This window comes from Carettochelys insculpta, chromosome 2, assembly GCF_033958435.1.
Source record: "Carettochelys insculpta isolate YL-2023 chromosome 2, ASM3395843v1, whole genome shotgun sequence".
In the NCBI taxonomy this organism is placed as follows: Eukaryota; Metazoa; Chordata; order Testudines; family Carettochelyidae; genus Carettochelys; species Carettochelys insculpta.
The window spans coordinates 54,219,358-54,247,134 of NC_134138.1; the positions used below are offsets into that span (position 1 = coordinate 54,219,358).

At 41.8% G+C, this 27,777-nt stretch overlaps 1 protein-coding gene across 1 annotated transcript; it reads right to left on the reverse strand.

Moving 5' to 3' along the window:
* Positions 1-242: 242 nt before the first annotated feature.
* On the reverse strand, positions 243-27,777 carry LOC142009243 (carbonic anhydrase 2-like). Its single transcript, XM_074986999.1, has 7 exons — positions 27,605-27,777; positions 26,605-26,802; positions 9,204-9,322; positions 7,320-7,412; positions 6,217-6,279; positions 4,892-5,047; positions 243-1,089 (listed from the first exon to the last, which is right to left on the reverse strand). The coding sequence occupies exons 1-7, from the start codon at positions 27,636-27,638 to the stop codon at positions 970-972; spliced, it is 783 nt and encodes a 260-aa protein (XP_074843100.1). The 5' UTR covers positions 27,639-27,777; the 3' UTR covers positions 243-969.

Below are 27,777 nucleotides of genomic sequence, written 5' to 3' on the forward strand. Positions count from 1 at the left end.
TTCTGCACGGCAATCTTACCAAAACTGGTCCACATTTCAGCTTCTGTTTTCTTGAACTCTGCCACAAAGCCTGTGAGACTGTGTATTCTAGGTTTGTTAAATAATATTTATTAAAGTACTTAGCCTATAATTATTTATATGTAATACAAATGATATATAATTCACATTCACACACATGCATATAATTGCAGGAAGCTCCCTGTCCCAGTTTCCTGGATTGAATAAGAGCCTGGAAACAGAACTATAATTATAGAGGTTTTATTAGAGAATTTATCTAAAATACAATATTAATTTATTCCTTAAATTAAGACATATATTATTTTAATGGAAAGATACTCTATAGTATATCTATGATAATGCATTTTAAAGATATTGAAGTCATTGTGTGATTTTAAAAAAACCCAACACACTAACATTAAGACATATTTGAGGCCAATAATACCATGGCTAAAAATGTAAAACAATTTAAAAAATATATACACTTCAGTTTCTTAAAATCTTAGACATGTAATCATTAATATTAATTTGCTTTTTACTATGTTGACACTACTTAAGCTTTTAAATCACATTTAAAATGTTCAAATTATTCTACAGTTCTGTGCTTCCAAAAAAGCTTCACATTACTGAGTACAGTTAGCTGTGTGTACTATTACCTGTAGATGAGGTTACTTAAAATGGCTTATTTTGCTGTCATTATGTGTTTTGCCAAACATCCTATGTGCCAGTTACAGCAATTATCATTAAGCATCACACAGATTTTCCCCACTCCCCACACAGTAAGACACTTTGCTCTTAGTCTAGGATCTTTCACATTTCATTAGCCAGAATTTCAGCTGCTGAATGGAAGAAGTGAAATATCTAGGAGAAGAAATGTTGCCAGTGCACCACTAGCAAAGGTTTGATTTGTGCTTAGCAGAAGGGACTCCTCCCTCTTAAACAGAGCAATTTCTTATTGGCTCTGTGCTTCACTTATTGAAATGAAGCTCTAACTTCTCTGCCTTTCAGAGGCTGACACGGGCGCCAGTTGTCCATCATATAGTAGGGAGTCTCATTTTCCGCACTGAAGCAAAGGCCACGGAGTTTGCACAGCTGGAAAATAAAAAAGAAACAGGTCAACATTAATCTTCAGATTCATCCCCACGACTCCAGAGACATATTTGCTGTACATACTGAGCCAGAGACAGTACAAGGCTTAGGGGAAAGGTGGTACCTTTAAAGATATGTCTAATGCTAGCGCTACACTAGAAAACAAAGTCAACCTCAGATACACAATTCTGACTATAACATTAGTGTAGCTAGAATTGACGTAACAGAATCAGCTTTCTGCCCTTAAGCCTGATCTACACGTCAGGCTTGTGCCAACATCCCTTACTCCACACAATAGCATAGAGTACCAAGGTCAATGGCCAAACCCAGAGAGATCGACTTTAGAATCATAGAAGAGTAGGACTGGAAGGGACCTCGAGAGGCCATAGAGTCCAGCCCCCTGCCCTCATGGCAGGACCAAGCACTTTCTAGACCATCCCTGAAAGCCATCTATCTAACCTATTCTTAAATATCTCCAGTGATGGAGATTCTACCACCTCCCTTGACAATTCGTTCCAGTGTTTGATCACCCTGACAGTTAGGAACTCTTTCCTAATGTCCAACCTGAACCTCCCCTGCTGCAATTTAAGTCCATTGCCTCTTGTTCTATCCTCAGAGGCAAGGAAGAACAAGTTCCCTCCCTCTGCCTTACGACACCCTTTTAGATACCTGAAAACTGCTATCATGTCCCCCCTCAATCTTCTCTTTTCCAAACTAAACAAGCCCAGTTCTTTCAGCCTTTCTTCATAGGTCATGTTCTCTAGACCTTTGATCATTCTCGTTGCTCTCCTCTGGACCCTCTCCAATTTCTCCACATCCTTCCTGAACTGCGGTGCCCAGAACTAGACACAATACTCCAGCTGAGGCCTAACCAGCGCAGAGTAGAGCAGGAGAATGACTTCTCGTGTCTTGTTCACAACACACCTGTTAATGTGTGTGTTAAGACTTTGCCATGTCTTACCACGTGCAGCAAAATCCAAATCTGGAAGATCGACTGCAGTGCAGTCAATTGTCAGATAGGTGTAGACATACCCTAAGTTATCACCTCCCTCTTTGTTTTGCTGGCCAAGGATCTCGGTGCAAGGTGCCTCACTCAAACCCTCACCCTGCCCCTGACATGTCATCTCCTGCCCACAGTGTGCCTTCGTTTGCTGGTAGAGCTGGAAAAGAGTGGTATGGAACCATCTGGGGGCAGTTTTTTGGACTTTCTGAATCACACAGACCTCACAAAGGGGCTAGAGATCACTCTATATTTGTTCCAGATCTACAATTTATTGAACATTTGGCTATTTTGAAAGCTGAAGCTCTTTTGACAATTTGATTTGTAAAACAAACCTTTCTCAGATTGCTGTAATTCCAAAATTACCTCAACAAAAGTCAGTAAAGCTATCCTGGTGTTACACTGGTGTGAGCGGAGAACGGGTCTCCATTTCCATTGGAATGTACAGCAAGAATGTGAAGGCTTGTCTTAAAGCACAATCTGCAATTTCATAGCACCCCTTCCCAACCCCTGCCCAAACAGAAATGGTAGTTAATTGTGACATAAAGCTCTTCTGTTCTAGAGGTGATTTATATAAGCTAGGCCCTGAAGAATCTGAAGCAAAAACCTGTGGTTCCCAAGCAGCAGGACATTTACTGTACTCAGTGTTTGTTCAATTACTTTCATTAAAAACAAGTGTCACTGGGCCAAACTTGAGATAACTGCTAGAATAATCAAGACATAGCAGACCCTTTACATATTGTCCATAGGGAACTACCTGCCTATATATGATTTTTACACACTCTTCAGCTAACTCAGAATTGCAAAACCCAGCATTCCAGGACACCATGAGGATTTGTCACAAGCCCTCAGCCATTCATGCTGCTTGCTCATGTGTCACACAGGTCAGGCAAGTATAAGTCAGTTCAAATGACCAGCAGGTTAGAAACAGTCCACACTTTAGTTTACTGATTTGGGACACCATGGCTATGTCTACACGTGCCCCAAACTTCGAAATGGCCATGCAAATGGCCATTTCGAAGTTTACTAATGAAGCGCTGAAATGCATATTCAGCGCTTCATTAGCATGCGGGCGGCAGCGGCGCTTCGAAATTGACGAGCCTTGCCGCCGCGCGGCGCGTCCAGACGGGGCTCCTTTTCGAAAGGGCCCCGCCTACTTCGAAGTCCCCTTATTCCCATGAGCTCATGGGAATAAGGGGACTTCGAAGAAGGTGGCGTCCTTTCGAAAAGGAGCCCCGTCTGGACGCGCCGCGCGGCGGCAAGGCTCGTCAATTTCGAAGCGCCGCTGCCGCCCGCATGCTAATGAAGCGCTGAATATGCATTTCAGCGCTTCATTAGTAAACTTCGAAATGGCCATTTGCATGGCCATTTCGAAGTTTGGGGCACGTGTAGACACAGACCATGTCTTAGAACACACAGCTACATGGAAATTGCTCACAAGTGTGTGAGAGGGGGGCTGCAGCATTTTGTATCATGCAGAAGACTTGTGACACAAAACCATGCCAGACTCTGATTTCTGCATGGAGGTATCTCATAGGCAAAGACCTGCCTCAAACTTCACTGAGAGGCATGATGCATGGCTCAGAATGCTGCAACACTAAGTCAGTATAGAAATCCTTAGGAATTTGCAATCTGAAACATCCTCCTCCCCTCTGGACAACTATTCAAAATCTAGCTTTAGAAAATCAGTTGCCAACTGTGGATTGAAGTTCTATGAAAACGTTCCCCAAATATGCTATATTTTAGGATTTCCTGTTTTTCCCACTCCCGCCCCCCCAGACTGTTTTATAGTTTCTTGATTTGTTCAGCATTTGGGAATGACAAAATGCATGATGTGTTCACCTTTGATCTTGAATAGTTGTTTTTGAAAGGTACAATGTGATGAAGGATGTGAGGATGGGATGAAATGAAGGATGGCTTTCATGAGGAAAAATACTCATTTATTTTGAGTATTATCCCCTCCCTTCTCTCCCACATTGTGCAACTACATTCATGTCTCTTTAATCATTAGTAGTAGTTTTGTGGCTTTAAGCAAAATGTCAACGTTACCACTTGCTCCAAAGCATCTTATTAGCAGTAACAGATTCTGTACTTTAGTGAAAATTTCCAGTAGTTCACGCTCTTCCTTTCCACTGCGCTTTTTTTATATTATTCCCAGCTCTAGATCACAGCTTCTTTTCATCTTGAGTCAATGAAGAAGCACAATCATTTTATTACTGTTAGAGCAATATCCATTGGTAAAATTGATTTAAGCCTCTGAGGGTAAACAAAAGCCCTTCAGACATGGATTGTATTTATAGAATAGAAGGTCCTATTTTTATCATCTTAGCTAAACCACTGCAGACCTGAGAATGAAACTTGAACCTATGTAATTTCATTAAGGAATGGCGCACAGAACTAATGCCCGGAGACATTCAACGTCTCAGTGCTCTACTCTGCTAGAGCATTTGCAAGTGTCATTGAGCTGTGCAATATAAATGTTTCTTGAGATAAAATGCAAACTTCTGCAAGTTTCTGCAGTCTAAGCAATAGCATTTCTACTTGACACCCATTCTGAGCAGCAGCACAGTCCACTATGACGTATATGAACACTTGCTGCGGAGGGAGAAAATAACCGTTTCAGATATGTGTATTGAACCAGTGATTCATGATTGTATCTGCTATTTCAAAAAGCTTTGCAATCAGAATCTATTCTGTTCCAGTTTGTAAACTGCAGCTTTAGCAGATGATCACACTGAAGTCTAAACCAAGATAAGAGAGAGTATTTTGATGTAGAAATGTGGCCTTTAGCTATTGAAGATTTACCTGTGCTGGACTGACATGGATGGGCTCTCTCAGAACATGCCAGATAACACATTCAAGTAGTGGAGGAGTGGTCAATGAACCTTGGTAAGTCCAGTAATCCAGGGATGTGGGAAGCAGATTCATGGGATCAAAGTTTGTGAAGGAAGCTTGCTTGCCCTAAGAAGATAGAACAGCCTGTTAAAATTTTGAGTAAGAGGTGTTGAAAAACACACACCTTGCTTGCATTAGTGGAGCTAGTTAAGGGAGGTTTGATATTTCATGCCAAGTATATCCCCTACTTCAAAGAGAGAAAGAGAGAGAAAGATAGATACTAATTTTACACACTAATGAGCCTCTCCTACAATTTGCTAAACTCTATTGGAATTAACGTTACTCAGCACTGTCCAGGATTAAGACATCAGTGCTTGCTTCAAATGTCTAAAGTTACCGCCTCATCCTCTAAAAAAATCTACAATCTTTATTCCATGCACAGATTGCTAAAGGGCTATAGCAAATATAAAAAAAATATGGATCTGGTTCTGCTATGTGGATAGCTAAACTCTCATTGTTTCAGTAGAAAACAAAATGGTAGTCATGTAGCACTTTGAAGACTAATAGAATTATTTATTAGGTGATGAGCTTTATTGGACAGACCCACTTCATCAGATCTGTCCCACGAAAGCTTATCACCTAATATATTACTTTGTTAGTCTTTAAAGTGCTATATGACTGCTGTTTTGTTTTGTTAGAATACAGACTAACACAGCTACCTCTCTGTTACTACTCAACATGACTTCAGGAAGAAATGGGTCATGTCTTATATGACTAAAGACATGCACATTAAAAACACGGAAAGAATATTCCTACCACCTTTGCAGCTGGACACCTAAAATGGCAATAAATATTGAAAAAACATCACAAGGTGCAATGTATTTACTTTAAATTACCTATTTCATAACAATACAACCCAAACGTGTCATCAGTGTAACTCACTTCATTTACAGGGATGAACCTGGCCCAGCACAATAACTATGGACTCCAATGTAACTGAAAGCCACAAGCACACAGTCAGTCATATTGTTATGAAATCATTATTTACAGAAATCCCTTTCCAATTGGTAGATAACCTACAACGTTACATGCCTTCTACTAGCCTAATCTGAAAAAAGAATGTTGATCTTTCATCAGGGTAGGGGTTAAAAAGGTGCCTGTGCTGATGACATGAAGAACTAAAGCAGTACTTGCATATGCAAAGCAGAAGTAAATAATTGAAATTTTGCACTTTGAAAGAGGACTGTAAAATACAGCTGTGCTTGTTGTCAGTTGGCAAAGCAATCATACACTACCTTGGTTTGAATGGAGTCCAGTGCGTCGATAACTTTCTGTATTCCAGGCCTGGCACTTCCTGCCTGTAATGTAAATCATAGGAAAAAAAAGACAGTTGATACATATGTGACAGCTTAGATTTACCACTACAGTTGACTGAAGACACATTTTAAATATCACCACAGCACCAATTAGTTTCATAGAGATTTCTCATAATGCTGAATGATGAGATGATGTGGTTGTGCCCTCTCATTTTAAAGAATATGAAGTTTGACAGTCAGAAGAAGTGACTTGTGCTGACTAAGCTACAGAAGTTGAGGACTGTGGGACAGAATCAAATGTTTTTCTTTTATGATATGTGGATGTATCATTGGACTTTATCTGTTCATTTCTCAGCAGAAGTCAAATTTAATTTACCAATATGGCCAAAACAGAGCACAATAGAACAAATCAGCTTCTTTAGCTGGTTGTAAGTCTCAGAGGTGTAACCGCAATAGCCTGTAACCTCACAAACAACAAGCAGTCCTGTGGCACCTTAGACATCAACAAATTCATTAAGTCACAAACTTTCATGGGTAAAATCCACATCATCATTTGATCTGTTAGTCTCTAAGGTTCCACAGGCCTGTTTGTCACTAGCTGGTTGTGTGTTTCTCAACCTCTGTATTAAGCAAAGATAATTCTTCTTGCACAAAACACTCTGCTACTGAGCAGTGAAAAAGAAAAGGGAAAATAGAGGTTACTTAGGCCTAGTCTACATGGTTTTTATACTACATAATATTTTTAATGACATAGTTATACCAATCGCATCTCTAGTTTGAACAAAATTGTATTGGAATAAAAGGCCATAGAACAATATATCACACTGCTCTTCTCATACCAAGGGATTTACTGAGTATAAGTACCTTTATACCAATATAAATCTGGCGGATGTACGTCTTTAACTCCACAGTATTATTAAAGCAGTACAATTTCTGGGTGTAGGCAAGGCCTTAGATTTTAAGTCTTTTGGGGTGGGGAAAGTGTTTTAGTTCTGTGATTGCACATCACCTAGTAAGATGGAGCAGCTAAGCACTATTGCAATACAAACAATACATTACAATAATAATATTGTTTAACTAACCTGCAGGAAAACGCCTACTACAGACAAGCCATCAGGATGTTTCACAGCTTCTCCAAATCTACCATATTTTGTGTTCCAGTGAACCAGGTGAAGCTAAAAATCAAGGTGATAAGAGGGTTAGGAACAGTACATTCCGTCTAATGTAGCATCTTGACTAATGGGTGACCATTTACTAAACATTAGCACAGATAGTATTTTTACTGCTGAAACTTCAGACGTTTTGAATAGAGCTATAAATTTGTTGCATCAGTGATTTGATTTTAGGTTTCCTGTAGAAATTTGTGCAGTAGATATTTATGATCTATAAAATATACTTCTCATGCTTATTTTCAAAAACATTTTAAAACACAAAGTATGAGCTATATCTTGCAGTCATTATTCTGGCAAAACTCCAGTTGACTTTGACAGGAATTGTGCCTGAGCAAGGGGAGGAGTTGGCCTAATTATTTTAAATGTATGTATTCTGTTTTGTTTTGTTTTGTTTTTAAATACTAGAGTTAAATATGTTCTAAAACCAGGCCCATTGACTTTAGGGGAGTTATACTTGCTTACACTACATCTGAATTTGGCCCACAAATTAGGGAAAGCCTTTTAAAAATGACAGATCCTGGAGAGCTTTGGAGATCATTCTGTTTGGAAACGTACCACCACATCAGTCCAGTTGGTTTGCTGACCTTTGGTTTTGTTTATTTAGTTGTTTCTAGGGCTAATAAGATTACAACAGGATTTTGATTCTTCAGAAGTTCATCTGCTCCTCATTTGAAATCATAATCTGTGCCATCATAACTATCTGCACAGGAAGTTCAAGTGGCTAATTATGGTGTCCCAGGCAGTATTTTACAATCACATGTCCTTTTATAATCACAAGGAAACAACAAGGTACTCAGAGCCTTCAAAAATCTGAAAGATGCTCAGAACTCTCAGGTCAGATTGTCACTGGCCCTGTAGGGAGGCACAAGGAATGGGAAAAGAAAGGGCACAAGAAGTTTCTTCTCTTACCTGGTAGTGCAAGGACCAGCCATAATCCCAAACCTTGTACTACTCTAGTGAAAGAATTGGAAACTACACCATTGCTGTCAGTGCAAGACTGGACAAAGAGGGATGGGATGAGAGTTAATATAGGGCCTCATCTTCCTTCTGCTCCAGGAAGCAGAGGAGAGATGAGCTGGGTCCAATGTGTATAGCAAAGGGAGGTGCAGCTACTACTCAAGCATACAGTTCTATATGGTCTCTGGAGGCATCCTGGCCAGGTCAACAAAGATGCCTGCCTCAGGTCCCACTGATGCATGTCCCCTGCACAGCTCTTCTTGCTTACTCACTACCGCAGACCATGACTAAAAACCACAATAGAGACTTTAAGGAACCAAAAGCTTTATCATGTCAGAGCAAACACTTTGGTTTTTAACACAGAGACAAACCAAAGGAGAAGCTCTGTTATACAGATGTGTGGGAATAGATCCCCCCTGCCCCTAGCGTCCACCCAATACTTCCCATGATCCCCAGGGAGAGTAGGGAACAGCCATAATGTTTGTTTGTTTTGTTTCTGTCACCTCTGTGAAAGGAAATGGCTGTGATGAAAATCATGTTATAGAACATACTACATCTCACTCAATGCCCTCCAGCACTTTTAAGTTGTATGTACACAAGATTTTTTTCTGTATGTTTAACTGTTTTCCACCAGCGCTAGAGTGTGGGGCCACTATGGTCTGGTGGGAGAGCTAATGTAGACCAGGAGCAGACATGTGAACCACCATGTTGTCTAACACTGCTAGTGCTCCCAGCATCGCTGCCACTGGGAGAGCTGCACTGGTGGGAAGTTTTAAGGGGGAAAAAAAAATAGAAGCCTAATATGGACAGTCCTCAATAAGAAAAAAAAAGCCTTACCTCGGCATCGTATTGCACACCATCCACAGCGTGCTCAGAACCTTGGCCTTCACAGGAGCCCCAGTGAATATGAAACTGAATCAGTCTGTAGGGTCCCTCCAAGGCTCCACCTCTCAGCTCTGCAAAGTAAACAGTCTCTATTATCATTAGCCTCACCTCCTTTCTTATGGAGCGTTACTCTAAAACAGAACACTTAACTCAGAGCTCCTAAGGGCAGGTCTGCACTACACTCTTGTATTGGCAAACAGCTGCACACAGGCAGCTATGCCTCTGAAGCACTTCTGCTGAAGATGTCCTAAACTGACAGGAAAGGCAGTAACTAGGTGAGATTTCACATATGCCTGAGCAACGTAAGTTATTATGAAGTGTGTAGTGGAGACCTTGACTGAGTAAGATTGCTTCTTGTTGCACTGTACATTAGCAAGCTACTCTGAATTACTTTTTACAATACAACGCTATTATAAGCCCTCGCCTGTACCAGACATCTAAAAACGTACATGCCTGTAATGTATGAGATTCAAGGGCAATTTACCGGTCATGCTAATAGTATAACGTGATTTGATTTAGGAAAAGTTTGTGAGAAACTTTTCTGTCATGATACAAAAAATTCCAAGAGGATGAATCATGAGAGTTCTAGGTCCACGCAGAAATGATCCACCGAGGTGCCCTTATAAGTCTAACCCTGTTTGCCTTACACAGGCAAATTGGCCTTTCATTTTATGCCATCTATTTAGAGCTTGATCCTGCAAAGAGAGTGATGCCCAGCACGGAGCCAAAGGTTGCTTTTCTCCAGTGTAAGTATGAGTGAACACCAGCCACAGGCATAGGTGAGGTGAAATGCTAGGCATAGCCCTTCTTACTAAAGTAAGTTATATCTTGAACCTTTCGTGTGCCCTCCCCCTTAATCCCCCCAAATACTGCTAAACTAGAGAGTAGAATGTGAGTCAGGTGTGAGAAGCTATGGGTTTGGCAGTGGGGTACTTAGTTATTATCTCCTGTACTTGATATTACTTTTGCTACTGAAGTAACTAGCTCCTAGTGTACCCAGAGCACTGGGCAGCATTTGCATTTATGCAGGATTAGACTCCCTGAATTCTCTCTCCTGCTTATTGCTTTTTACCTTGGGTTTACACTCAGAACAGCCAACCTTTGTGAGATGAAGGATCAAGCCCCAAATTTGGAAAATGCTCAGAGCAAGGAAACAGTCTTCATGTGCAGCACCAAGCCCAGAACAGGTAATAAGTAATCCTACTGAAGTCAATGAAGCAAGTTGTGTGGGTAAACAGAGAAAAGTGAGGCCAAGCTGTTCCTCTGCATTTAGGCCTCACAATCTAATTCTTCGTGTGAGGTGGTATTGTGTCAGAAAAGCAGAGGTATTTAGGAATAAAATTCAGTTTGCTATATACCCTAAAACCCAATGTTACACTTGCCAAGTGATGGAAATGTGCTAGATGTTACTGTCAAAGTGCCTGGATTATGCATCACAACAAAATAGGTCAATGGAATAAAGATGCTTTTCTCTGTTTGCAAACAGTCCATATCCATGACTGTTTCAGTGTGTGCCTGTGTAACTGTGTAAATTGAGGGCCGATTACAAAAGGCCACTATCTATTCAGCTGTGGCTAACTATGAATGTATGCCAGCAAAGACTAAAACAGCCCTTGACAATTGGAGATGGGGGGAATTATAGTGGTATGAAAGGAATGACTGAAGAATTTAACCACAAGAAAATGCAATTTAACATATACACAACTTTAGCATCCTAGTCTACAGCTTTGTAGGTGTGGCAAAATACACTCTGAGCAAGAGTCACAAAAGGAGCTAGACAACTTATCAATAGGGACTGTTATGTGCCTACATCCCAGAATCAGGCCCCACAGGCAATCACAAAAGCTCCACTCCACTGCCACTTAGCCTGTAGGTGCTTAAATTTTGCTTGGCACCCATGTTTCTGCCTCCGGACACAAGCACAGCTGCTTCACTCAAGCAGCCTGGCTGTCTAAGCCCCCATGTGAAGCACAAGCTGGGAAAGACAGGCATTCCTCTGCTTAACTCACCTACAGGGCCCAGTCCAGTAAGTGTGCTCAGAGGCCATTTACTGGATTGGGCCCCACAAGCAAGCTCACACAAAACAGCTCTGGGAGGTCTTTCATAACTTTTAGTCTAAGAGGATATTCCCATGGGACTGACAGGCAGCATTCCCTCTAATTTTTTTCCATCCATGAGCAGACTAAGTTTTAGGTGCACCAAGGTATGCACAGATCTGCACCACCAGTAGAAACACACAGTGCCTACAGCTGCATAGCACCTGAATCTCTCCCAGGCCACCTGCCCAAGCTCTCAGAGAACAAAGGCTGTAGGAAACAGCCAGTGAAATTTCCCTCGGAACTAAGAGGAGAGAGGATAAGAACAGGGACCTAGTACTGCTTAGGCTCATAGCATAACCACTGGGCTATGGGCCATTTCAATAAGGGTTACCTTCATTCTCTCCTGATGAGGCTTTCCCACTGTGGCTAAATACTTTCAGGGCATTAGCACGTGTCCCACGTGAGCGTCCTAACCACCACAGTATAGTCAGTCTCACACTTGCTCACTCTCTCTCTCTTTGGCCCAATGAATATTTAATTATTTAGCCACCATGGAATAGCTGCAACAGGAGAGACTTAAGGTATCTCACATAAGAGTATCCCATTGCCCAGTGGCCAGGGAACTCATCTGAGAGGTGGCAGATTCCTGTTCACATCCTTTTTCCCCATAGGACGCAGGAAAGGAGACATGAACACAGTAGAGCATCCGCTATAGCCCTATCTTGAAATACCTTACTAATAACTGCTAATAACTTACTAATAAGTGCAATGGTTGGCCGCAGGGTTTCTATTTCAGGATACGAATGTCAAATCAGTGTAACCATAGCCCAAGAGGAGCCGGGCTTATGATATTATCCTTGGTCTCCCGTTTCCTGTTGGCTAGCTTAGGCAGGGAGCTGTCTTTGTACGCTGGCTTTTGTGACTCCTGTTCTTAGACATCTGTCTTCCTTCATTCATGGTATAGAGAGCCTCAACTCAGGGTTTGAGATTCCCTGTGATTTTCCAGGCACCTGAAACTAGATGTGGTAACACTGATACAACTAAGTTACTTTGGGTATCTAGCCCGATATTCCTTTTCTGGCAACTAAAATCGAACCACAGAACTCTCCCCACATTTCTCTTTGTGAATCAATATTCTATTTTGATCACTGTATTTTCAAACATATTAGTCCATTCTGAACAGATTATGCCTCGTTCTACCTGTCGCCAAGCTACAAGGTGAAGTTTGAGCATTGGCCTGCTAAACCTAGGGTTGCGCGTTCAATCCTCAAGGAGGCCATTTAAGACTGGTGCAAATAGATGCTAGTGATGGTGCTTGATCCTGCCAAGAGGGCAGGGGACTGGACTAGATGACCTCCAAAAGTCCCTTCCAGTTCTAGGAGGGGTGTGTGCGTGTGTGTGTGTATAATGAGTGAAGAAAACTGGATCTCTACATACGGTAGATAGACATGTATGGGCTTTATACTAAATATACATTTTTAAAAGCCATCATAAATTATGAAGGATGGTTGTTTCAAGCAGGGCACTATAAGTTAGGACATTTTAAATAAAAATAGTTTATGCAAATAGATGGGTTTTGTCCCTAAAGGAAGTAAATATTTGCTTCGTAAAAAATATTGCAAAAATCAATTAGTCCATATATGCCAAGATTTGTTTTAAAAAGTGTGAACTGTTCTAGAAACATGTCTCAATACCATACTTGCTTTTTCTTTGGCTAACAGAGTAGTTGTTCATGAAAGGCATAAAAAGACTAAGACTTCTTCCTTTCTTGAATCCCATAATGTATAACATTTTACTTGGTTGTGGCAGGTTGACCAGCTTCTATTAGCCAATAGCAAGTGTGCTGAGAAGCAGAACCATGCATTTCATTTAAATCCCCCTGGACTATAGCTTCTTTAGGAGTCTAGCTAGGATTTTATAAAAGTCACAAGGTGGAGAAATATCTCCTGACACTATGTTTACTTTTTCTTGTTCTGTGGTTCTCAAATCCGGTGCTAGTTTATTTTGAGTCACAGTAGAGCATTCAACAAAAATAATAATTATATTAGTAGCTATGTCTACACTACAGTGATCTTTCAAAAGAACTTCTTTCGAAAGAGTGCATCCCCACACAAAACAGCGGCTCAAAAGAGTGATCTGCTTTTTCAAAAGAGAGCATCCACACAGACCCCGTTCTTTTGAAAGAATGGGCCAGGGATCAAAAAATTAGGTGCCATGAGGACTGCTCTTTCGGAAAAAAAAGGGCTCACGGAGTGTCTACATATGTGTTCTTTCGAAAGAGGCTTTCAAAAGAAGGTATTCTTCCTAAAACAGGATTGGAAGAGTGCTTTCTAACGGATCACTGCATTCTTACGATTTAATTTGGAAGGAACGCTTTTTGTGTGTAGATGCTCTGCTGGATATTTCTAAAGACCCACTTCTTTCAAAAAATAGTTTGAAAGAACTTGCTCATGTATACGTGGCCATTGTAAACAAGCATCAATTCAACAGTTATTAAAGTATGTTATCACCTATCAACAATGCCAAAAAACCAAAGAGTAAAATAAATCTGACATGCAAAACATACATGTCAAATTCATTTCTAACCAGCAAGACCTTGTTTAATCCTTAATAAATGTCAGCGTTTCTTCAATTTAATAGCTGCCTGAAGAAGCAGAAGAGCACTTACACTGTAAAATTTTCTTTCTTACTTGCTTCATCTCTCGTCACTTACAACTAGAAACACTATGAAGTCCAATCTTCTTGACTCCTTTCCTGAATGCCAGGGAAGTTTAGATCCAGTTCTGAATTTCCTGGCTTTAAGTTGAAGCCATCCCTTCTTGAAACAGATTTTATTTTAAATCTGGGTACAAAATACCCAGGCATATATGTTTTCTTCTGCCCTCTGGCCAAATTATAGGAATTAGTTGTGGCAAACAGAAGGGAAGGGTGACTGCAAGAACAATAAGTACCTCCCCACTGGATTTCAACCTGCAGTGCTTCCATGGGCGCACAGCACAATCTCAAGTACATGTGAGCAGGAGAACATTGTTAGCTGGGTGTGAGACGTAGAGGGGAATACCCCATTTCAAACACATGTTCCTTTCTCAAAGCAGCAGCATACAGCAGGAACTCCTGTTCTGTGGTTGAGGCTCAGGTGACAGATAATGGGCTACAAATGTAATTTTTTTCTATTCAATGACAACATAAGAGGTGTTAAGGTACAGCACGTTTTGGGGCACTTAATTTAAATTTAGAGATAGACTCTGCATGTTTTCTGTACTGAGACAATGTTGAACAGATGAGACAGAGCATTAATAATAATAGTGATGACGAAGATGAATAATATCCCAAGCAGATACATAGAGGTTATCATCAGAAGATCTCAAAGCACTTTAAAAAGGAGAAAAAGGCAATTTGTCTGGCAGGAAAGTTTAATGATCAAATCCTACTAATTTTACCCATACAAAAATTCCCACTGATGCTACTGGGTTCTTTGCATAAATACATGAAAACGGATTTGGCCTTAATACATATTCTGATAATTGTGTAGTGTGTGTAGGACTAAGAGATTTTGTTGATTAAGAGAAATCTTACATGAATCAGGCCATTCCACTGCTATACTAGAAGGAGTTTTATTGGGCAGTTACTTCTCCCATTTTTACTTCAGAGCACTAGCAGCTTTGGCCTAAGCTGAATGGGCAATGTGGATGTTATTTAGAGCAGTCAGGTCCTTGATGTGAAGCTTTGTAGGAATACTGTGGCTCCACTCCCGGAACTCCTGTGGAATACTCCTGGGATTCCAAACACTGACAGGATGTTCTCATTATAAAGAGCAAAGCCTTAATTTGTCTCATTCAGGGAAAGGCCTTTCTTGGAAAGAATCCAAAAAGCTACACTGCAAGAATCCTTCATGAAATCATTCAAACATTGTGTGAAATCCTCCACTTTCACAAATCAAATTGGTAGGAAATAAAAGTATTCTAAGTCTTGTTATTCTGTATAAATTCAGAAGTAAGAAATACTGGTCAAATGGAAAAATGGGTCAAAATGGAACATTTTCCTATAGCTGAAACAACAGACATTCAAGCAAGGTAGAAGTCCACGGCTCAAATCTAAGAAGCAGTCAAGTAGCACTGTAAAGACTAACAAAATAGTTTATTAGGTGAGCTTTTGTGGGACAGACCCACTTCTTCAGACCATAGCCATACCAGAACAGACTCAATATTTGTCAACTTTGATTACTGTTTTTAGTTCTCTATGCCTTAAATATTGAGTCTGTTCTGGTAAGGCTATGGTCTGAAGAAGTGGGTCTGTCCCACGAAAGCTCACCTAATAAATTATTTTGTTAGTCTTTAAAGTGCTACTTGACTGCTTTTTTGTTTTTATAGTATATAGACTAGCACGGCTCCCTCTCTGTTACTGCTCAAATCTATGGAATTTAGAGCTAAGTCAGAATCTTCTCAAATAAAAATCCCAGCAGAAACAGAAACACCTATTCTAGCCTTTCAAGATAGCTCTCTCCTACACAATTTGCCTTTCCTTATTGAAAGCTGTGATTTTATAGCATGTTGATATAGAAGAGATACAACTACATGATACACATTGGCTGTGTCTACACTAGCCGTTTCCTTTCAGAGGGGACATGTTAATGAGGGAGTTTGGAAGATGTTAATGAGGCACTAACGTGAATATGCAGCACCTCATTAACATAATGGCAGCTGTGCGCGATTCCAAAGAGCCGCTTTCAGAAAGCTGACACCCATGTAGATGGGGGTCTTTCGAAAGGACCCTGACTTCAAAAGCCCCTTTTTCATATTTGGGTTTAGGAAGGGGCTTTCGAAGTCAGAGGGTCCTTTCAAAAGGCCACTGTCTCCATGGGTGGCAACGTTTCAAAAGTGGCACTTTCAACTCATGCACAGCTGTCATTATGCTAATGAGGAACTGCATATTCATGTCAGCATGTCATTAGCATCTTTGGAACTGCCGCATTAACGTGCTCCCTCTGAAAGGAGGGGGTAGTGTAGACACAGCCAATGTCTATCATGTAGTTGTATCTCTTCTATATCAACATGCTATGAAATCACAGCTTTCAATAAGGAAAGGCAAATTGTGTAAGAGAGAGCTATCCTGAAAGGCTAAAATAGGTGTTTCTATTTCTGCTAGGATTTTTATTTGAGAATATTTTGACTTATATATATGAACTCTACCATACAGACAAATGCATAAATGATAGGAAAAAAGGCCAAGGAGATAAAATAAAATAAAATAAAATATTACTCAAAACATGCCATGCTTGAACACACTGTTCTGTAATGGATGAGAAGTACACTAAAGAACATGTTCAGGGATTCTGAGCACTTATGTAGGGGGAGGGCTTCCCCAGCTGACATACTGAAGAGTTCAGCTAGGGAGAGTCATAATTCTTGTAAAGCTGCCAATACATAGGCCAGAATGTTACATTTGGGAGAAGCTGCCCCTTTTTCTTCTCTCTGCAAAGCATCCTTCCTAGGAGAATACATCGCAATATGCAGTGAGTGGGAGAGTAAGACAGGCCCCACGGTTCTGAATGAAGGGTTAACCTGGTGTTGGAACGCTACTGTGGGAAACCTCTGCAATAAGTTTCACCAAAAGGAATGTGTGTGACAGTGAGTGCTGATATACAACTTCATCTGGGTCTAATAGAAGCCATTTGAAAAGCCTGAGATGGTAGAATGTGTTCTGAGGAGATAACATATATGAATTTAAACACTCCCAATGTGTGCCATATTTACACAAACTGTATATTGGCAGCATGCCAGTGACCGTGACTCACCCTGACTGAACTTTCTGATATGGTCTGAGTGTCAGCTAAGGACAGCTCACCCTCTGTAAGGATTTAAGACTACTCCCTGACCCCGAACATGCTGACCAGAGTACTCCTTGTACCCTTCCTTAATAATTAATGCAGTTTATGTTTGGGGGTGGAGCGGAGTCTTTGTAGACAGGAATACATCACTACATACATATACCTGTGCATGTACACACACACCTATGTGTGTGTGTGTGTGTGTGTACCTGGGGAGCATTTTTGCCCAGTACTCTTGAGTCCTTAAGTAGGGATGGGTTCTCCGTACTTGACACATAGGCCAGTTCAGGTCAGTTCTTTTTTTTTAAATCTCTCAAATACACATCTTGTACTCAGTCAGACTCCCCAAATGGCTTCCAACTAGGCTCTGGCATCTCCAGAAATTAAATCAAATCTTTCATTAAAATTATGTCATGTGATTACGCCTTCAGGAATATGTCTAGACAAAACTGGCAAATCTACTTCTAAAAAAACCAGAGGAGGACGTTTTCAATGGATTCAGTTAGAAAATTTCCCTATAATGAAACCATTTGCAGATGAATATTAAATATCTATGCCACAAATCCCTAAAAATCATTAACAAAAAATGTGAGAAAAGTGCATTACTGTTAATAGGAGGGGAACAGATCAGGAACACCAGTTCTCCATTGGTGAAGTCTACCAGGGCACAAAGTCCAGTGCAGCACTTAACTCTTACATTATACCTTAGCATGGGCTTTATATGGGTTTTAAATGGCCAGACCCTTTATGCACCCACTACACTGGGATGAATTTCATCCTCTATGAGATGTCCTTGGACTGATAATTGCTATGTTAAAAGCATGAGGATGGTTTTAAGTTATATCATGGTAACAATATGCCACCTCATCTCTTGGCAGCTGTACCTGTGGAACAATCCTAGCAACTGTTACTAAAAAAGTGTATTGCGAAATATTACAATAATACCCAGCAAGATGGATGATGAACTGAAACATAGAAAGAAAGGGTCCTTTGCCTCAAAGAGCTTAAAAATCTTTTACTCCTGTCAATAAACAAAGAAATGAAAGAGGGTGAGGAAAGGGACTCATAAGACAGAGTAGACATGGGGATGACTGTGTGCAGCTTTGTTGTAGCCACACTGGTCCTAGGGCATTAGAAAGACAAGAAGAAACAATAGTAAAGAATAAAATTGCAAGGCACGTAGAAGAGCATGAATTGTTGGGCAAAAGTCAGCATGGTTTCTGCAGAGGGAAGTCGTGTCTAACTAATCTATTAGAATTCTTTGAAGGGGTTAATAAACATGCGGACAAGGGGCACCCAGTGGACATAATATACCTAGATTTCCAGAAAGCCTTTGACACGGTCCCACACCAAAGGCTTTTATGTAAATTAGGAGGTCATGGGATAAGAGGAAAGATCATTTCATGGATCGGGAATTGGTTAAAAGACAGAAAACAAAGGGTTGGAATAAATGGTAAATTTTCACAATGGAGGGGGGTAACTAGTGGTGTTCCCCAGGGGTCAGTCCTGGGACCGATCCTGTTCAACTTGTTCATCAATGATCTAGAAAATGAGGTAAGCAGTGAGGTGGCAAAGTTTGCAGATGACACCAAGTTGTTCAGGACAGTCAAAACCAAAAGGGATTGTGAAGAACTACAAAAAGACCTCAGCAAACTGAGTGATTGGGCAGCAAAATGGCAAATGACATTTAATGTGAGTAAGTGTAAGGTAATGCACATTGGAAAAAATAACCCAAATTACACGTACAACATGATGGGGTCAAATTTAGCTACGACAGATCAGAAAAGGGATCTTGGAGTTATAGTGGATAGTTCTCTGAAGACATCCACGCAGTGTGCAGCGGCAGTTAGTAAAGCAAATAGGATGTTAGGAATTATTAAAAAAGGGATAGATAATAAGACAAAAGATATCATACTTCCCCTATATAAAACTATGGTACGCCCACATCTTGAGTACTGCATGCAGATGTGGTCTCCTCACCTCAAAAAAGATATAGTAGCATTAGAAAAGGTTCAGAAAAGGGCGACTAAGATGATTAGGGGTTTGGAACGGGTCCCATATGGGGAGAGGCTAAAGAGACTGGGACTTTTCAGTCTGGAAAAGAGGCGATTGAGCGGCGATATGATAGAGGTATATAAAATCATGAATGGTGTGGAGAAAGTGAATATAGAAAAATTATTTACCTTTTCCCATAATACAAGAACTAGGGGACACCAAATGAAATTGATGGGTAGTAGGTTCAAAACTAATAAAAGGAAATTTTTCTTCACACAGCGCACAGTCAACCTGTGGAACTCCTTGCCGGAGGAGGCTGTGAAGGCCAGGACTCTATTAGGGTTTAAAAAAGAGCTCGATAAAGTTTTGCAGGTTAGGTCCATAAATGGCTATTAGCCAGGGGTAAAGTATGGTGCCCTAGCCTTCAGTACAAGGGCAGGAGATGGATGGCAGGAGATAAATCACTTGATCATTGTCTTCTGTTCTCCTTCTCTGGGGCACCTAGCATTGGCCACTGTCGGCAGACGGGATACTGGGCTGGATGGACCTTTGGTCTGACCCAGTATAGCCATTCTTGGCTACGTCTACAAGTGCAGCCAACATCGAAATAGTCTATTTCGATGAATAACGTCTACACGTCCTTCAGGGCCAGCAACGTTGATGTTCAACTTCGACGTTGCTCAGCCCAACATCGAAATAGGCGCAGCGAGGGAACGTCGACACGTCAAAGTAGCACACATCGAAATAGGGATGCCAGGCACAGCTGCAGACAGGGTCACAGGGTGGACTCAACAGCAAGCCGCTCCCTTAAAGGGCCCCTCCCAGACACAGTTGCACTAAACAACACAAGATACACAGAGCTGACAACTGGTTGCAGACCCTGTGCCTGCAGCATAGATCCCCAGCTGCCGCAGAAGCAGCCAGAATCCCTGGGCTAAGGGCTGCTGCCCACGGTGACCATAGAGCCCCGCAGGGGCTAGAGAGAGAGCATCTCTCAACCCCCCAGCTGATGGCCGCCATGGAGGACCCAGCAATTTCGACGTTGCGGGACGCGGATCGTCTACACGGTCCCTACTTCGACGTTGAACGTCGAAGTAGGGCGCTATTCCTATCTCCTCATGAGGTTAGCGACTTCGACGTCTCACCGCCTAAAGTCGAAGTTAACTTCGAAATAGCGCCCGATGCGTGTAGACGCGACGGGCGCTATTTCGAAGTTGGTGCCGCTACTTCGAAGTAGCATGCACATGTAGACGCAGCTCTTATGTTCTTATGTTCTTAAGGAGGCTGGGGTAATATATTTTACTAAACCAGCTTCTGATGGTGGGAGAGACAAGCTTTGAAGCTTACATAGAACAGTTGAAGATGAAGAAGGAGGTCTGTGTAAGTTTAAAAGTCTCTCTCATCAACACAGGGATAACTGGCACACATCATCTTAGAAGTATATTTTAAAAATAAGTACTGCGCAACTCAGCTGTTGTTAGTTGACTAATTTCTTCCATCATCACAGTAGAAGCCACTCTTAAGGATAGAGTGGAATGAAGTGAAGAGAGTTCTCACGCTCTCTGTAACAATTCCAAAATTGATTTCTGGTGAGAAGATTTAGCTTAAACCACTACTGAAAGGAATAACATAAGGGCTGCCATTGACTATGATAACAGTGAGGAAGTCCTGACTTGCACAAGTATGTCCTGAAGCACAATAGCATCTCCATTTTTTTTGCTTTACAGTCAGTTCCCCTTTTGATTCAAATAATTGGCTTAGAAGATTCTTTACGTGTAATAGTGACATGTAGCACTGGGCAATAGCTGAAGTTATACCACCAGTGTTTGTAGGCCTAAAAATAGACCTCCTATGTCTATGGCTATGTTCAGAACATCTTATCTTGAAGACTGCAGACCTGTATGTTTCCTCCTTATACGGATCCTTGCTGCAGAGGGAAGTGGAAAAATCCAACAGTGATACAACTTTCAGTGTAACTCACTGCAAACCAAGCAGTGCCCACACACTCTCTACAATAATAAATATTCCTTGGTTTATTTACACTGAATCATAACTAAGGAAATGTGTATGAATGGTCACCCCTCCCCCCTCAGCTCCTTCATTCTTTTCTGTTATTTGAAAAGAAATATACTTGCTTAAAATTCTGGAGAAGAGTCTTCCACGCAGTAGTAGTGGAACAGTTGGCCCAATATTCTGACCTCCCAGGGATGGCAGACAAACTTTAAAGTTTAATTATAGTTGTATTTCCATAACAATGTCAGATTTACATGAGTTTGTAGCTTGATTTTCGCTATCTTAAAAGCAATTATATGAAAGAAGAAGAATAAAAAGACGGCTAACAAAAAGTTGGCCATGGGGAAGAATCACCAGTCTGTTTACTATTAGCTGTAGAGCTTTAAGTTAGACTTTCCAACTGAATTATACCATCTTTATAGATTAAAATAGATCAGTTTATATTATGATTATAAAACAAATTCATTAGTCACATGATCTTTGCTTCTATATGCTCATTAAATGTGAGATCTTCTATAGGGCAATGTGTTCGCTACTTTGAGCAGTGCCATTGAAATGAAGGCACTAGCATACTGTAAAAACATTCCTGGGGAAAATGTATATAAATTGAGGAATATTTATATAAATCAGGTGATAAGCAGGTTGCAGATTTTACTATCAGTTACCGAGTCAAGTCAGTTCTTAACTTTGGTTAGTTGCAGTTTCTTCCTGTTATTTAGCAATAGTGAAAGTATAACTCTTTTCTCACAAAAAGATCTGAAGTGTCTATAACTTTAAATAGGAGCAAATATGTTCTTTGCTACAAATGCAGTAGGGCCAAATCCCAAGAATAATGTGTGCTCATTATGATATTTTAGGGCCTCATCCTGCAAACACTATATACTGCAAACCATGTTTACCACTACGAGCAATTCCACTGATGTAGTTGCATTTTCGTGATATCAGAATGCATACACTGTAGTCTTTAATTCAGTCCCTACACTGCTTGCTCGTGCTTCAAAGTTAGCAACTCCCAAGTTCTCATGGTGAGATTTATGCTAATGAGGTGCTGCATATGCCCCTCAGCACCTCATTGCTCTTCACTGATCTAGCTTGTTTACATGCCCCCATTGAAGGAGGGGGGCTAATGTAGACAAGCCCAAGGACAAATCCTGCTCATTTGATTCATAACAGTAGTCCTAAGAACTTCAGAAGAACTACACTTAGGAGTAAGGACTGCAGAATTGGGCTGAAAGCTTTTATAAACCATTTTTTTTTAAATTTTACTCTCAATACTTTGTAGTTTCTGAAAATTTAAATTTCTAAGGTTATCACAAGCCTTCTTCTATCACGATTAAGTTAGAAATCTTAAACCATTACTGTATAAAGGAGATTTTTAGAGTATTTAGAGTAGCGCTTGAAATATTTTAATAATGAAAAAACAACCTGAATCAATAATTATGCGCACATAAGCGCCTATTATTAAAGAGCAAATTTTCCAAATGAGCAGACTAAAGGCTTTTTTCCAATGATGATACAGTATTTGTAAATGGCATGTGGAATTATTTGTATTTTAAAGAGGGTCAAACATTTTCTACCTTTGTTATGCTGCACAATACCTGGGTGCCTCTGCAAGGGGAAGGGATGACATTTAAGTAATTTGTTTTTGTATTAGTGTTTTGGCACTCGACAAGTTGTTTAGATTTTATATATATGGTAGAACTCCCCCTTACAAATTTTTTGGTTATCCAACATTCCGTTTTATCCAACATGTTCTGCCAGCACTGTGGCAACCGGCCCTGCTCTCTCAGCCAGCCTTGTGGCAGCCGGCAGCCGGCAGCCTGCCCCATGGCAGCTGGCCCTGGGGAGCTGGTCCACTGCAGCCAGAACCTGACCCCAGGGTGCCAGCCCCAGGGCAGCTAGCCCCTCCATCATCCAACATTTACGGTTATCTGACCATCCGTTAGTGCCATTATGTCAGATAACTGGAGTTCTACTGTATTATAAAATTCAGGGGTTATGTTTTATATCAAATGTCTGGATATTCTGATCTCTGATTTCTATTTTTAATGATTTTATCAATAATGACCATATTAAGTATTGCCTGAATCATAGAATAATTATCATAATGATGCAATTCCAAAAAATTGTATCCAAAAACTTGGGAGTTATTTTGCTATTCCACCTGTTTTTACTGGGGCTATGGCTACACTCTGGTTGCTATTTCAGGATACATTTGGAACCCAACATAGCAACCCCACAGCTAAACAAAGTGCTCAAAACAGCTGGGCTGTTTTGAGCACAGTATTCCATTTCTGCTACCCCTTGTTGGGAGAGGGGTGGCAGAAACTTTGAAATAGCTGCTTGTTTCAAACTTTGGTGCTGTTTGGACAGCATGAAGTTCGAAATAAGTTAACTTGAAACAACATACACAATTTGCGTTGCACAAAATGGCTGCATCTACACTTACAAAAAACTTCAGATGGGTCATGCTAATGGCCAAATCAAAGAATGCTAACGAGGCACTGAAAAGAATATTCAGCACCTCATCAGCATGCCACTGGCCACGGCACTTCGAAAGTGCCATGGTTCGCTCACCCAAGTCTCGTCTATACGGGGTTCCTTTTCAAAAGGACCCTGCCAACATTAAAATAGGAAGAAGAAGATTTTGATGTGGGCAGAGTCCTTTCAAAAAGGACCCCCGTGTACACAACCTACGGGTGAGCGAACCGCAGTGCCAGGGCATGCTAATGAGGCGCTGAATATTCATTTCAGTGCCTCATTAATATTCTTCAATTTGGCCATTAGCACGATCATTTCGAAGTTTTTTGTAAGTTACGTCACTTGACGGTTACAGTGTAACATAGCCTAAGAGATTAAAACCTGTGCCTGTAATTTCTGGGACGTGACCTGATTCTGTAAACAATGAGGCCCTGATCCTGCAAACACTAAGCATATGCATAACCTTAGTCACAAGAGTACTGCTGTTGACTTCAGTGGGATTAGTCACACAAGCCAAGGTATGTATCTACTTAACTCTTTGTAGGATCTAGGACAATGGGACTACTTTGTACAAAATTACTTGTGTGTAAAATTAGTCACAAATCAGGGCCTTACTTATTATTTCATGGGGAACTTACTACATGAACTCCACAAACATAAATGGGACTGCTTGTGGGATTGAACATTATACCCTTTAATAAGCCTTTGCAGGATATAGTCCCAATTGTTAATGTAAAAAGGGACAGCAGAGAAAATAAATTCTTATAATTTCTCCTCATGCTTGCTACACTATATTTAAACAAGAACCAGTAAAGAAATAATACTGCTTAGCATCAGAATGCTGTATAAAGAAAGTGCATGAAATGTGACCAAGTCATAATCAGCCATATATTGTGTTGTAAAACTAGGCTAACTAGTTAACTGCATACAAATGAAGCAATTACGCGTGCAGCCAGCTTGCTTTCATGTACGGTTATTTTCAAAAGACTAACAAAGATTGCAGAATCTTCTCTTAAGTGAATTTATACAGATATCCGTGTAATCTTTTCTTCGCTTTTTTTTCCAGTCCAATGCTAGATGAGTTGTAAAGCTATTTTATTTTCACTCTCCTCTCCCCCTGCCTCCACTCCTCCTACAAGCTGTAGCTGTGCGTGAATCACTCTCACAGAATGGAGGTGTTCCATTTCTGTGCTAATTTTTTCATTAGAAGCTGTTCTTCCAAAGGATATTTTTGAAACTGTTATAGGTCGTGGCAGCTTACTGTCTGAGTTACTGAATTTAAATGAAGTTTTACAACATCCTTTTTACACTCTCTTTCCCCTGATTGTCAGAGGTGCTGTATACATGCACCTATCCTTGACTTCAGCAGGAGTTGTAGCTGACCGACACATCTGAAAATCAGGATCACTATGCACAGCTTGTTTAGTGACACAGGGAGAACCTGATCTTGCTTCAGCTGACTTCAAAGGGAGAAGGATGGAACCCTAGCCCTACTAAACCATCTAAAAGTATATCTCCTTTTTGGAATTTATCACGTTTCACACTTCTCGTGAAATAGTTAAAATTCACTGAAGGTTTGAACCTGCTTGGTGCTGAGCGCTGTCAATTACACTGAACTTTAACAGGTCTCAGCACAGTCGGAATCACTGTTCAAAGTGAAACAGATATTTGTGCTACAGTAGAAGGTCTCAGACAATTGTATATCCTTGCCTATACTTCTGTGAAACATTTACCTATCCATTTCCTCCCATTTCCTCTAAAGGCAAGTAGAAAAATACATTGTTGAGTGTTTATTATAGTTTTGAACAGCTACAGTACCGGCTAGGTTCTCTCTCTCTCTCTCTCATGCACACACATACAAACAGATGTTGTAGGCACTGATGTTTTCTGCAGCATCCCTTAAATGGCATTGCCAAGGAACTGCTTAGGAAAAATAGGGCACTTGCTCAAGCAAGTTAAATCAGGCCGTGTCTAGAGAAGGCTGCTCCTGTCTCTACAGAGGGATTATTTTCCCCTTTCTAAATTAAAAATAGAGGCACAATCATTGTTGCAGGGTGGTGATTTCTGAAAATGCAGCCAGCTGAGAAATTACAGTTAGAACAAGCCTGCAAAACCCTTGCTCATACAAGTAGGACTGACTCATGCAAATACTCTCATCTACTTCAGTGGGACTACTCTTGTGAGTAAGGACTGATAGTGTGACTGGAGGTTTTCAGAATCAGACCCTTGTCAGTACAGTACAATGAACAGGCTCCTGAAATACGCAGAATAGCTAGCTCTCAGTGAACTGTGTGGGAATGTGTTACATTCATTGCTATCTTTATCTAAAAAGCCCAAGCAGGGAATGCCAAAGGCTGATGCTGATTTAAATTAGAGAACATCAGACTGACATTTCCTAGCCACCCCTCTGTTCTAAGACATGGAGAGATGCCCCATTTTTCTACTTTACATTTACTGACAGGAAAAATATAAAACTGAAGAAGTTATTTCCAAATAATTTTAAGTTGCTAATTTTAGTGCTTTTGCTATTCTGTCCTCTTTTTTCTCCTAAGCACATCCTGCCTTCTATAGTAACCATTAGGCAGGTACCGCTCACAGCTAGTATTTTTCAGAAGAAGAAATACAGTTTGTATTACTGATCAATTACTTCTGTCCATTTCTCATTTGAGGAATGATCCAAATCCTACGGAATTCACCCAAAAGATTCCCTTTAACTTCAGTGGCCTTTGCATCAGGCCAGGACAGCACAGAAAACCCCAAGTTTCTTTTAATTAGAGCAAAGGATGCTTAAATGAATGGCCTGAATTTTCATGGGCTGAATCCTGATGCCTTGAGGCAAAAAGTCTCCCTGACCTCACTGGGACCAGAATTTCACCACAAGGTTTTAGCAGCAGAGGAGGAGGAAGTGTTAAAATCCTCTCTCCCCTTCCTTCTCCTGTAATGTCCAAACTCTCCAATTTTCAGTCCCTTACAAGAACCCCTGAAAGTGAGGACTTACCGGATTTGTCAGCAGAGTCGTTAAACTCCACGTTGAAAGAGTGCCCATTGTTGACGATGTTTCTAGCTGTGGAGGGGTCATAGCTGAAATGCAAAGGCGCCAGAGAAGAGTCGTACTGAGCTGACTTGGTGTTAATATCAATCGGGGACTGACGCTCTCCATTGGCGATGGGGAAACTCTCGTGCCAGTGAGCAGGTCCTACAGGAGAAAACGGGCAGATCCAATGTGAAAAACACGCAGGCGAGCCCACTGGGGATAGGGCTAATTTCCAACAAATGCAGCGTAGAAGTTAATGCTAGACGCGCCTTGGCGGGCGTAACGCTTCCATTAATAAGTAACAGCGCACCTAGCTACTCCAGCGCGGCTCCGTGCCGCATAAATCAGGGCTACAGATCCTGAGCCGTGGCCACGGGCGCAAGGGACGCGCCGCTCTCAAGCGCAAGAGGGGAAGGAACTGCCGGGCCGCCCCGCTGGGGACTGGGCGAAGGAGGGCCCGATCCTGCGTGGATTGCCCGCCCGGGATGGGATGCGTGTGAGCCCCCCGCCGGGCGCCGCGGGACGGCCGGCACCAGTTGTGTAACAGCGCCGGATGCCGCGGATGCTCCTGCCTCCCCCGCGAGCCCCGATCTCCTGCAGGAACTTCACCGCGAGGGGCAGAACCGCCCTGGCTGCATCCTCCAGCGCTGCGCGCAGACCCCTGGCGGGGCTGGAAGCCGGGCGGGCGCCCCGGGAGCGCACACCTGCGCGGCGCCGCGGCTGCAGCTCCCGAGCCAGGCGGAGCAGCCGAGGCTCCGGTATCAGCCCCCACACCCCCCGCCCTGCGCCGCACACACAGCCAGGCTACGCGCGACTAGCGCCGCTCGGTGCAGCTGGTCGCAGCGCGCTGGGCCGCTCCCTCCCCCCCGCAGTGCAGCGGAGCAGATGCTGTTCCCTGCCGGCGCGGCCCGGGCAAAGAGCAGCGGGGCCGGGCGGGCGGCTGCGGCAGGGGCCGCTCGCTCACCGTTGTGGCTGGCGTAGCCCCACTGGTGGGACATGGTCTCGCTGGCTGCGGCAGGACGCTGGCCCGGCTCGCCGAGCGTCAGGGGCTTTTATAGGCTCCAGCAAACTCCATAGCCCCGTCCGCGGCCGGCGGCAGGGCGCGGGGGGTGGGGGGGACACTACGGCTCAGCCCGC